The sequence below is a fragment of the Lucilia cuprina genome, chromosome 4 (genome assembly GCF_022045245.1).
Source record: "Lucilia cuprina isolate Lc7/37 chromosome 4, ASM2204524v1, whole genome shotgun sequence".
NCBI classification, from domain to species: domain Eukaryota; kingdom Metazoa; phylum Arthropoda; class Insecta; order Diptera; family Calliphoridae; genus Lucilia; species Lucilia cuprina.
This window is the reverse complement of record NC_060952.1, coordinates 40,877,100-40,890,983: the sequence shown is the minus strand read 5'-3', so window position 1 is coordinate 40,890,983 and position 13,884 is coordinate 40,877,100. Positions and strand designations below refer to the sequence as shown.

Here is a 13,884-nt window from a genome sequence, read left to right as displayed (position 1 = left end):
ATAATGATGAATATAAAAGCGGAATTGATAATATTTTATGTTGTTGTGATAAAACAATAGAGATATCATTTTTTGAAATTACCATGTTACTGCACAAAAATAATTTCATTTATAATATTTGTGCCACTATTGTATCTCAGATACATTTGGAAAAATAGATGCTAAATTATATTTTTAGATTATGTTTTCTTTGTTTTTATGACGAAAATAGATTATATCAATTTTATTTTTATATATTTTCATTTTTAAAAACTGATCTAATAATTTTTATATGTCGCTACTTTATATGTATGTATGTTTAGCAAAAATGTACAAGAACTCAATGATCATTTCGTGTGCAATTATTACTAAAATTATTTAAAATTTCTAAATAATTATTAAACAAATAAAAAATATTTGGCACAAAATGTTTATTTAGTAAATTTTAATAGTTTTCTGTTAATATTCAAAGCATTAAAATTCCGTAGTCATAAAGTCTGAACAATGATCAAAATGCGACTGTCGATCATTGCAGTCAATATATTACATAGATGGAATTTTGCAAAAATTAATGTACAGTACATTTTGGGGAAAATATATATCTAAATAAGGCGATTGGTGATTGGGTGGATATTGGCATAGGTATAAGAAACTTTTTTAGACTTTCAGACAAATGTAGTGTCTTACATGCGAAGATCTGAAAAGCTACGGAACTGGTATCACATTGTTGGCGAGTGATAACTATGTTTGTCAATAGTCTGATAAACAATTTTTGGATTGACTCGGTTCATTACAGAGCGAATTACGCCGATACTTCAAACTTTCTGCATCTCTTTGTAGCACTGTTTTAGATGTAAGTTATACGAAATGATTCCAAGCCGAATGAGTTCTTCTTAGATTTCTCTGATATAGCTTTGAAATTGTATCTCGACCTAAATAGAACAGTGTTAAAACCACAAATTTTTCATTATTATAAAATAATCTCTGAAAGATTCCGGTAATAGTAACATGAACTGCAAATGGAGGTGCAACTCAAATGAGACAATAATAGTCTTAGAAATATTAGAATGCGACAATATCGTAGGACTTCTGAGAGTAATGCGACAATAATACATAGTCTCTGGCACATGGGTGTAAATCATGCCTTCTACTAAGATTTATTAGAAGAATAATTTTTACAACTTGTAGATTATAGAAGTTATTCGTATATCTTCATTCTATACCTCTCGTGAAATTTTCAAGAAATTTCGATTATCCTTTTGACAAACAGAGCAGAAACATTTTCCAATATGAATACGTATGTATGAATCCTATAATAAATGTTTGTTCTACAATACATTACATATTAGTTTATTAAAGGTAGGTGCCCTAACGTAGGTCAGTATTTTAAAGAGATTTCAAAAGACTAAGAGGAAAAATATGCATTGTACATACGTATGTATGTTTATGATACAAAAACACATATGTAGATATATCTGTGTGTGTAGTAATGATTTTTTCTGCCTCTCTATACGCCAGTATAAGATACAAAAACACATAGATAACACATTGTTCTCTTAAATGCATAGGAAAACTCACACAACTACGTGCTTAACTCTCTTTTGCATCTCTTTGCAAATCTTATTTTGCACAAAAAAAGATACTTTTACCCCCTCATATAATATGTGAATATCTACAATTTTCAAGAAAAATTCAGACAAAATTCTAGAATTTTCTCTTGAGTGAATACAAAAGAGTCAACAAGTATAAAAGGGAAGAAAATTTCGACAATCGTCATATTTAAGTACAAGAAACCAAAGTGAAAAGTTAATTTTAAAGCGAAAAAAATAATAGTGAATTTTTAAATTCTAACTAAAAAACGTATTGAAAAATTGAAAAACAAAGCATTAAAATAATTAACAAATTTAGTGCATAAAAATAACAGAAAACAAAATGGTAGCAATTGGTATTGATTTGGGTACAACATACTCCTGTGTTGGTGTATTCCAACATGGTAAAGTGGAAATCATAGCCAACGATCAAGGCAACCGCACAACACCCAGTTATGTTGCCTTCACAGATTCGGAGCGTCTAATTGGTGATGCGGCGAAAAATCAAGTTGCCATGAATCCTCAGAATACAGTGTTCGACGCAAAACGTTTAATGGCCGTAAATTCGAAGATCAAAAGATTCAGGATGATATGAAACACTGGCCCTTCAAAGTGGTAAATGATTGTGGAAAGCCAAAGATTTCAGTGGAGTTTAAGGGTGAACAAAAGAAATTTGCTCCCGAGGAAATTAGTTCCATGGTGTTGACAAAATGAAGGAAACAGCTGAAGCCTTTTTAGGCACTACAGTTCGCGATGCAGTCATTACAGTGCCAGCCTACTTTAACGATTCACAGAGACAAGCCACCAAAGATGCTGGAGCAATTGCTGGTCTAAATGTATTGAGAATCATCAACGAACCCACAGCCGCTGCTTTAGCTTATGGCCTGGACAAAAACTTAAAGGGTGAACGTAATGTTTTAATCTTTGATTTGGGTGGTGGTACTTTTGATGTTTCCATTCTCACAATCGATGAGGGTTCATTGTTTGAAGTGCGTGCTACAGCTGGCGATACTCATTTGGGTGGTGAAGATTTTGACAATCGTTTAGTCAATCACTTTGCCGAAGAATTTAAGCGTAAATACAAAAAGACTTGCGTTCAAATCCCAGAGCATTACGTCGCTTAAGATCGGCTGCTGAACGTGCAAAACGAACATTATCATCCAGTACTGAGGCAACATTAGAGATAGATGCTCTATTCGAAGGTGTGGATTTCTACACTAAAATAAGCCGGGCTCGTTTCGAAGAATTATGTGGTGATTTGTTCCGCAACACTTTGCAGCCGGTGGAGAAAGCCTTAAATGATGCTAAAATGGATAAGAACCAAATCCACGATATTGTTTTAGTAGGTGGTTCTACACGCATTCCTAAAGTTCAGAATCTACTACAACAATTCTTCTGTGGAAAAACTCTAAATTTGTCCATTAATCCTGATGAAGCTGTGGCCTATGGTGCAGCAATTCAAGCAGCTATTCTCAGTGGCGACAAGAGCAGTGCCATTCAAGATGTGCTGCTGGTAGATGTGGCACCTCTTTCATTGGGCATTGAAACAGCTGGAGGAGTAATGACTAAATTAATTGAACGCAACAGTCGCATTCCATGCAAACAATCAAAGACCTTTACCACATATGCTGACAATCAACCAGCTGTCACGATACAGGTCTTTGAAGGTGAAAGAGCATTAACCAAAGACAACAATCTTTTGGGCACCTTTAATTTAACTGGAATACCGCCAGCACCTCGTGGGGTTCCTAAAATAGATGTAACATTTGATTTAGATGCCAATGGTATTCTGAATGTAACTGCCAAAGAAATGAGCACTGGTAATGCCAAAAATATTGTCATCAAAAATGACAAAGGTCGTTTGTCGCAAGCTGAAATTGATCGTATGGTCCGTGAGGCCGAACAATATGCAGATGAAGATGAAAAACATCGTCAACGTATAGCAGCACGCAATCAATTGGAAGCCTATGTATTCAATGTGAAACAGTCAACTCAAGATGCTGGCGATAAAATACCAAAATCCGATAAAGATCGTATCATGGAGAAATGTGAAGAAACCGTCAAATGGTTAGACAACAACACGACCGCTGAAAAAGAAGAATATGATTACAAATTGGAAGAATTAACTAAGTTATGCCAACCCATTATGACAAGACTACATCAACAGGCTAGTGGTGGAGCTGCTGGCCCACAAGCAGGTGCTGGTTGTGGTCAACAAGCTGGAGGTTTTGGTGGTCAAAATTATGGTGGTCCAACCGTTGAAGAAGTAGATTAAAATTTTTATTTTATTACTTCTTATTTTTTTTTATTTTAAAAAGACTGAATTTATGTTAGGTTAACGAATAAGTTTTTAATAAGTTGATTTGTTTTAAGTGTTAACTTAATTTTAAATAAATTACCTTTGTAGCTTTAAATATTTAAGAACATATCTGGAAATAAAATTTTAATTGAAATTATAAAAAGTGGAAGTATTATTTACTTGGAACCACACTGTCAAATAAAATAAGAATCGCTATAATTTAACCTACGGCCATATATAAGGATCCTCTCAGACGCTCATAAATTTCTTCAAAATGCAAGTATTGTAGCAACATTACTCAACATAATGAAGATTGAAAGCAACTAAAATCGGTCTGCCTAAGTTTATGTGCGAAGGTTATGTATATGTATTAGAACGAACATATTAGTTTGTCATTACTTTTGTAATTTCCACAATAAGATTTTCTGACCCAAATTTCTAGAAATCTGTTCTGTGGAATATGTTATACGTTTGGGAAGAACGCCATTTAAAATCAGCAAAATCGGTCCATAAATCCCGCCATCACCAGTGATGGTGTGCATAACAAGTCTATGTAAAACACGTCCACGTTAAAACTAAGCAAAGAAAATTAACCAAATTTATTGGCCGTATCTCCCATATAAGGTCCACTTCCAAAAATTACTAATCTAATCTGATTAGAAAATGTGGATTTTTTAAAAAGGTGAGTTATTCGTCAGTTTACGGACTTGGGTTTTTTCCAGACTAAATAGCGGGGTTTCTAAGACTTAATAGCCTTTAAAGACACCAATCTTTTGAAAGTCATTTGACTTCAGTATACAATGACAAATCCCCATAAGGTCGGCTAGAATTTTTTTTAATAACTTAAAATTTCTTCATTTAATGTATCAAACAACATGTCCGTCGAGAAATTGTCCGAGAAGAAAGAGGAATATTATTAATAATTCGAACTTCAGTTGCCTTTTCTCCAAGGCATCCATCCTCGAAAGGACGCAACGTTTCGATATCATGTAAAAATTTATTTATTTTTATGATTTAATAGCTATTATTTGTCTAATCACATTATTGTTCGATAGTCACGATTCCCATTCTTGAAATCATAGCTACTTTTCCTTTGTATTCGCATTTATCTACAGAATATTGCTTCGTTGTCCTTTTTGTATAACATCGAATTGAAAGTTGTGGGAGATTTCTAAAATTCCGCCATGAAATTATTTTCGCTTCACGCAATTTAGAAAGTTCTTTATTCCACCATGGAACATTCGTTTTCCTTTTCAGTGAGGATTGTGGAATTGATGAGTTGGTCGCTGTTCTCATTGCCATTATAATCGACGAGGCTACCCTATTGATATTCATAGACTGTGGTCTATTTTCTACCTCGGAATCAACCATATTAGAGTATTTGTTTAATGTAATGATGGCAGTTTAAATCCTAGTATGGATGGTCATCACGACAATTTGCACATTGAAGTCCAGTGCAGACATCAGGTTCATGAGGTGGGGGTTACATTTATCCCAGAAGACGGTTCTACGTACCGGAATGACCCGAATTGTTCGGCCAAGGGCTGTCAACCCCAACAACAACAACAAAAACGCATTGGGTTTGGAAAATAAGTTTCAACCTTAACGTTATATGTACATCAATAACTTTCTGTAAATTATACAAATTAAATGTTAGGACATATTGTATCAATCTTGGTGGTCAATTTATATACCGAAACTGAGATTTAAGCTCAGTAGCAATTTCGTCATCAGGTACGTTATTTAAACAATGTACATATACAACTCCCTTAACAAAGATTAAATTCTCATAAAGTTGGAGTTTGATCTCACAAGTTTGATCTACTAAGTGTAGTGTTTGGCCTGGGTGTAGGTAACTGAGGATGATTAAAAAAGTCGCCAAGAATGGCAAACCTATTCGATGAAATATTTGGTGGCCCGGGGACGCACATAAAGAAAATAACCCGACGAAAAATAAAACAAACCGTAACAGCTGTTTTATCAAAATAAACATTTTTTTGGTGTGGTGAGTTATTTTTGTTTACAAATATGTGTTTCTGCACGTGGAAAAGACGCAAAAACTCGTTTTCATTATTTACATTTTCAATATGTGTTTATGCACGTGGAAAAAATTCAAAAAAATTTATTTTCATGATTTACATTAAAAAAAATATTTTTGATCAATTAAAATATGTATATAAATGTGGAAAGGAACATATCTGATAAAATATAAATATATTTGGGATTATATCGTTACAGAATGCCTTTTAATAAAAAACATTCAAAAAATGTTACTATAGCCGTATATATAAAATGATATAAAACTGCTATCGGACGATCTTGTGCACGATAAAAACCTATATAGAACTTTAAGTTGGAAGTGTAGAAATCGGATGGCATAATTTTTTTCCGGATTTCATCGTTCTAGGGTGTGTACTACAACAAACTTTTTTCACAAAAAATGTTACTATGGCCGTATATATATAAAATGATATATAACTGCTATCGGACGATCTTGTTCACGATAAAAACCTATATAGAACTTTAAGTTGGAAGTGTAGAAATCGGATGGCATAAATTTTTTCCGGATTTCATCGTTCTAGGGTGTGTACTACAACAAACTTTTTTTTACAAAAAATGTTATTATGGCCGTGTTCTCTTCTAGCTATTGAAGACCTCAGTAAAGTTGTGAAAATATAAAATATATCCAATTTTTTGAAATTAGTCTTAAAAAATTCACAATATCTCGAAAACGATTAAACCGATTTCAAATATTTTGTGCGGAATTGTGTTTAGCAAAATTAGTAAAAACTTTTATTTTGCAACAGAAAATTATCCAAAGCAATTTTTCTTTTTTTAAGATAGAGAAATTTAAAACTTGCGATAAAAATGTCAAAAAATATTTTTTTCTTTTGAAATTTATGTCACTGGTGGTCAAAATCTTATTTTCATGAAAATGACAGATAGAATAATTTTCTGCGTCGATTTAGCTGTGTCCGTCCGTCCATGTAAACCTTGTAACAAACTACAGGCCGCAATTTTGAAGATAATTCCATGAAATTTGCTACATGATTTTCTATTGCCCCAGCGACAAACCCTATTGAAAATGGTTAAGATCGGTCCATTATTTTATCTGGCCCCCATACAACTTTACCCCCGAATAGGACTTGTAAACATTGTAATTAAACTACAGGTCGCAATTTTGAAGATAATGCAATGAAATTTGGCAAATTATCTTTTATGGTACTGTAGACGAAGCCTATTGAAAATAGTTAACATCGGTCCATTATTTTACCTAGGCCCCATATAACAGAGCCCGCCAAATAGGACTTTTAAGTTCATAATTACGTTTAATATACTCGTAACTCGACAAAAAGCTACAAAACCAAGTTCTGTACTAGCCTTGATGACCCTGATGAACTTTATAATTAAAGGGCCTCATTTGACCCTAGCCGCTAAATATTTATGCATATCTGAGGCAAAGTGCAATTCACTTAAATGCTTTATTATGAAAACTAAATTACATTTTATTCATATACAGGTGTAGGGTATTATATGGTCGGCCTCGCCCGGTTATAACTTCTTAGATGTTTTTTTTTTAATAAATGTTCTACGGGACTCATATTTTCAACATCGATTTTTGGTATGATACATAACAAAATACATACATACATACATACATACATACATACATACATACATACATACATACATACATACATACATGCATACATACATTTGGAAATTCAATGGACAGAGGTTAGGCAGTATTTTTGGATCTGGTAGCCTTTATAAATATTCTTCATTTTTAACCAAATTTCATTTGTAGCTTTATAAATTACATATATGTAATGAATTTCTTCATAAGAAGACTTTAAGCATAATACAAATACAATATAGTGGTGTCCGATGTAATAAGATGTAAAACAAAGTAATGTTCAATTCTGGAATGTTTTGAAATATTCTAGAAAGTTCTAGAACAAAAGAAGTGTTCTACTGTGCCTCATTTATGTTAAACTCATTTATCATTTATCTCTGTATCAAAGAACCACCACCTTTATTAATCAATGAAAACATAAACAAGAACATTTCAACATATTCAAGGTCAAGGAATTCTCAGGAATATTCGAGTATCCTTAGTATACTGTGTGATGTAGGTCAGTAATTCAAGATGTTGTCTACGAGAAAGAGAACATTTTCAAACATTCGTACAAATTTACATGTGACTCTTACACACACGAATCAAATATAAACAGAACACTCTTTTGTATCACTTAAATATATTTTGAAAACAAATTGCATGAGCATTAGAGTGCTCCAAGCTTGTATGAAGGAAAAAAATTTTATCCTACAGGCTGTCCCCCCACAACGGCTCTGAAGTTTGAAGATGCATTTACAAGGGGAAAATATGCAATTTTTTCATTTTTCACAAAAGTTTTGTCATTAAACAATTTGTTTTGCATTTTATTTTCAAAGAATCGTAATACACAGAATTAGCGTTACAAAAAGATAAAAACACAAAAATTGGTTGAAAAATGTAAAAGTTATTAAAAAATTCCTCAGGCCATTATCGTGTCTCAGAGCACTTGAATTCGAAATGTGATAAAAAAATAAAATATTTGAAAATATTCTAATAAAACAATTGTATTACTTAAAATACATCTGTAGTTACTTGAATATGAGTTTTTGTCCTTATAGAATAACGTAAACCTGTTCTCAGCTATGACCGAATAATTTTGATATTTTTAACGGTCGTTTCAAAATTAAAATTTTAGTTTTTTTATACTTTGTTAAACAAATTTCAATATTTTTTGGAGAACTCATAGGAATTTATGGACAACAGATTGGGAATAAAACAGTAAAAAAATTAAGTCAATACCTATTATAGTTTGCCTGTGCCTGCAATTTGAATTCAGCGGATTTCGAGAAAAACCCATTTTTATGTAATATTTTGCAAAATTAGCCTTTTTATTATATTGTTGTGTATTTTAAATTGAACCTTTTGTAAATTTATTAGTTCACATATTTCTAAATAAAAATCAAGAGTTTCATGCAATTTGGACGCCATTAACTCATAAACTTTAAAGGTCAAAGGTCAAATTTTGTAATATTTACAATTTTTGATGGAAACTAGTGGAAATTTTTTCTATTTTTAGGTAGATTATCATAAAATTTAAGAAATTTATTTATTAACAACCGATATTTAAAATAATAGTAAAAAAAATTAATTAACCCGTAAACGGCCTTGGGTAAAAATGACCCCAATGTTTTAAAAACATGCCAATTTGGACATATTTCAATAAAACGCGCTTGCAATCCCATTGCAAACGGGATCGGTCAATGTTTGTTTATAATTCCAAATATTTCCCTTTTAGTAGATAGTATACGAGCGATCGACATTTCGAAAAAGTATATTTTATGATTCGTAAAAGTATCAGTCCATAAATATAAAAAAATTAAAATATATTGTGCAAGCTCACAAAAAAAATATTACCAACAACACAATCATACAACTCGTTGCAACGGTAAATTTTGCTTGGAATTAAGTGAGGACGTATAATTATACCCTACATCACTTTAGTGGGGAGGGTATATTGGGTTTGTGCTGATGTTTGTAACGCACAATAATATTGGTAAATGACTTTAGTATATCTGAGACAAGGTACAATTTAACTTAAATGCTTAATTATGAAAACTAAATCACATTTTATTCGTATACAGGTGTAGGGTATTATGTGGTCGGCCTCGCCCGACTTACTTGTTTTGTTTGTACTTTTTAGTTTAAGATTTTTTAAAAGATTCTATAATATTGAACTTAGAAACATGAACATATAGATCCCGAAGTAGGTAAGAATCAATAAATAGGAACATTTTGATATTTGATATTTCTTCCTTCTTAAAAAAGTTTTTTTTTTTTTGCAAACTGTTTGAACGAAAATCTATAAAATAGGACTTTCTGGTACTTTTTCTTTTTTATGAAATATATAAGATTCGGCGAGCATAAGTTTATTCCTAGGAAGAAAAACTAGTTTTTGGTACGTCCTTTTAGGCTTCAAATATCCTTTAATCTTTAGTTACTTAAGTATAAATAATTGTATATTTTGAGGTTTCTAGTGGAATAAGATATTCAAGTCTTTCAATATATAAGGAAGAATAAAAGAGTGAAAAGAGCAAGAATTTCTCCCATCAATGTTTGCAGAAATAAATTGAAATGGAAGGGAAATCTCTTTTGTTCGTCATCTGTCATATCTTGCTACATTTACTTTTACTCATTCAGTTACGAAAAAAGGTATTCCAACAAAAAACTGAATCGTAAGAAAAAGAAGAAGCAATTTCATTTCGTTTCAATGCTTTGCGATTGTGTGTTTTCTGCAATTCGATCGTAATTACGTTTTTGTAAGTTGTTGTTTTGTAATTTCACAAACGGAGAAAATTTTTATTCAAATAGGGTCCAAAATCATGAGAACTAATTATTAATAATTTTTATTACCAAAAAATATGGACATCGCTATATCATCTTAATTTAATATTGAATTGATTTTTTTTTTGTCGTTTACGAAAGAGGCTTGATATATACATAGGTTAATAAAACACACTTTTGTTATACTTTACATATTTGTTTTAACATAAAACAATTTATTTATTTCTCTTTATTTGAGATCTTATTTGCTAAAAATAAATTATTTCTTATTCTAAATGAACTTAACAATATTCATGAGTTTTAATGATGAATTGTTTCTAGGAATGATATTGAGATTGACTAATTGATTTAATCTACTTCTTCTACAGTGGGACCACTTCTGCCGGCACCAAATCCACCAGCCTGTTGACCACATGATGGTCCAGCACCTCCTCCATTGTGTAATTTGGTCATTATTGGTGTGCATAATTTTGTGAGTGAATTCATCTTGTCTTCGTATTCCTCCTTTTCAGCCAATGTATTGGCATCTAACCACTTGATTGTATCTTCACATGCACGCAAGGCTTCACCCTTTTCCTGTGCAGAAATCTTATCACCAGCTTGATCCAATGCTTGTTTTACACCAAACACATAACCTTCCAAATTGTTGCGAGCACTAATCTTATTTTTCTGCTTCTCATCTTCTTCAGCGAATTTCTCAGCCTCACTGACCATACGATCAATTTCGGCTTGTGACAAACGTCCTTTATCGTTCTTAATAGTGATGTTCTTGACATTGCCAGAACTCATCTCCTTTGCAGAAACATTTAGAATGCCATTGGCATCAAGGTCGAAAGTGACTTCAATTTGTGGCACACCACGAGGAGCTGGTGGAATACCAGAGAGATCAAATGTGCCCAATTTGTTGTTGTCCTTTGTCATGACACGTTCACCTTCAAAGACTTGGATGCTTACACCAGGTTGATTATCCGAATAGGTGGAGAAGGTTTGTGTTTGTTTGCATGGAATGCGTGTGTTGCGCTCGATGATCTTTGCCATTACACCGCCAGCAGTTTCAATGCCAAGTGATAGTGGAGCCACATCTACCAGCAGAACATCTTGAATAGCACTGCTCTTATCACCACTAAGTATAGCCGCCTGAATAGCAGCACCATAGGCCACAGCTTCATCGGGATTAATGGACAAGTTTAGACTCTTGCCACAGAAGAATTGTTGAAGAAGACTTTGAACTTTAGGGATGCGTGTAGAACCACCAACCAGTACAATATCATGTATTTGGTTCTTGTCCATTTTAGCATCATTGAGGGCCTTCTCAACCGGTTCCAATGTTTGACGGAATAAATCAGCACACAATTCTTCAAATCTGGCACGACTCACTTTAGTGTAGAAATCTTGACCCTCAAATAGAGCATCAATTTCAATGGAGGCTTCAGTGCTGGATGACAATGTACGTTTGGCACGTTCAGCAGCAGTTCTTAGACGTCTCAATGATCTGGGATTAGAGCGTATATCTTTCTTGTATTTGCGTTTGAATTCATCGGCCAGGTGTGAGACGAGTCTGTTGTCGAAATCTTCACCACCCAAATGGGTATCGCCAGCAGTTGCTCTCACTTCAAATAATGAACCTTCGTCGATGGTTAAGATGGAGACATCAAAAGTACCACCGCCCAAATCAAAGATGAGTACGTTACGTTCACCTTTCAAGTTCTTATCGAGACCATATGCTAGAGCAGCCGCCGTGGGTTCATTGATAATTCTCAATACATTTAAACCAGCAATACGACCAGCATCTTTGGTGGCTTGTCTCTGTGAATCGTTAAAGTAGGCAGGAACTGTAATTACTGCATCGGTTACTGTCTGACCCAAATAGGCTTCGGCAGTTTCCTTCATCTTTGTCAACACCATTGAACTGATTTCCTCTGGTGCGAATTTCTTATGTTCACCCTTGAATTCGACACCGATTTTCGGTTTGCCACCATCACTGATCACTTTGAATGGCCAGTGTTTAATATCTTCCATTATCTTGGGATCATCATATTTGCGACCAATAAGACGTTTTGCATCAAATACTGTGTTCTTGGGATTCATGGCAACTTGATTCTTCGCCGCATCACCAATGAGACGTTCTGTGTCTGTGAAGGCAACATAACTGGGTGTTGTTCGGTTGCCTTGATCGTTGGCAATAATCTCAACTTTTCCATGTTGGAAGACACCAACACAGGAGTATGTTGTACCCAAATCAATACCAATTGCTACCATTGTGTGACTTTGTTTTTCTTCTTTGTTGTGAATATAAACTTGATGAATGATTTTTAATAGTTTTTCTTTTTATAGAACTTGTTGCTTAAAATTCACTTTTTATAGAATTATTTTACTTTCTTTTGTATATTTTCTGATTTATTTAATTTCTTGTTCACTTGAACGTAGTTTTTCTTAATTTAAATCGCTTGTTATTTCTTTTTAATGTTTTCGCTTTGCTTGTTTGTATTGTACTAATGCCGAAGAGAGTTTGTGCGGCCGTATTTATACGAATCACATACTCTTTGGTATTTTCTAGATACTTTTGCGGGAATACGTTTGAATCTTCTAGAAACGCCATAATTAAGTTTGTTTATTTAAGAGAAGTTTTTGATTTTTAAGAGAGAGAGAGAGAGTGGTAGAAAATTGTTTGCGTGAAAGTGTTTGAATCAACATTTATATTATATTTTGTTATTATTTATAATACATATGTATGTATGTACGTGCATACATAGTATGTATTAAATATTACTGTCTGTAAATATACTTTGAGATACATACAGGTATTTTATGAATGAAAACTTCTAGAACTTTCTACACGTTTTCATGGTTTGTTTATATTTTTATAATTCACGTGTATAAACTTTGTATAGTTTTCTTAGTTATAGTATAAATAACAAAAGTATTTATGAAGTAAATTTGTGCCACTATTGTATCTCAGATACATTTGGAAAAATAGATGCTAAATTATATTTTTAGATTATGTTTTCTTTGTTTTTATGACGAAAATAGATTATATCAATTTTATTTTTATATATTTTCATTTTTAAAAACTGATCTAATAATTTTTATATGTCGCTACTTTATATGTATGTATGTTTAGCAAAAATGTACAAGAACTCAATGATCATTTCGTGTGCAATTATTACTAAAATTATTTAAAATTTCTAAATAATTATTAAACAAATAAAAAATATTTGGCACAAAATGTTTATTTAGTAAATTTTAATAGTTTTCTGTTAATATTCAAAGCATTAAAATTCCGTAGTCATGAAGTCTGAACAATGATCAAAATGCGACTGTCGATCATTGCAGTCAATATATTACATAGATGGAATTTTGCAAAAATTAATGTACAGTACATTTTGGGGAAAATATATATCTAAATAAGGGCTATTGGGTGGATATTGGCATAGGTATAAGAAACTTTTTTAGACTTTCAGACAAATGTAGTGTCTTACATGCGAAGATCTGAAAAGCTACGGAACTGGTATCACATTGTTGGCGAGTGATAACTATGTTTGTCAATAGTCTGATAAACAATTTTTGGATTGACTCGGTTCATTACAGAGCGAATTACGCCGATACTTCAAACTCCA

At 32.6% G+C, this 13,884-nt stretch overlaps 1 protein-coding gene and 1 pseudogene across 1 annotated transcript; one reads left to right on the top strand and one right to left on the bottom strand.

Annotated features, from left to right (window-relative positions):
• Positions 1–1,790: 1,790 nt before the first annotated feature.
• On the top strand, positions 1,791–4,017 carry LOC124419409 (annotated as a pseudogene).
• Positions 4,018–10,452: 6,435 nt separating this feature from the next.
• Positions 10,453–12,726, bottom strand: LOC124419829 (heat shock protein 70). Its single transcript, XM_046950602.1, has one exon. It carries the CDS (start codon positions 12,524–12,526, stop codon positions 10,616–10,618), a length of 1,911 nt encoding a protein of 636 aa, XP_046806558.1. The 5' UTR covers positions 12,527–12,726; the 3' UTR covers positions 10,453–10,615.
• Positions 12,727–13,884: the final 1,158 nt, after the last annotated feature.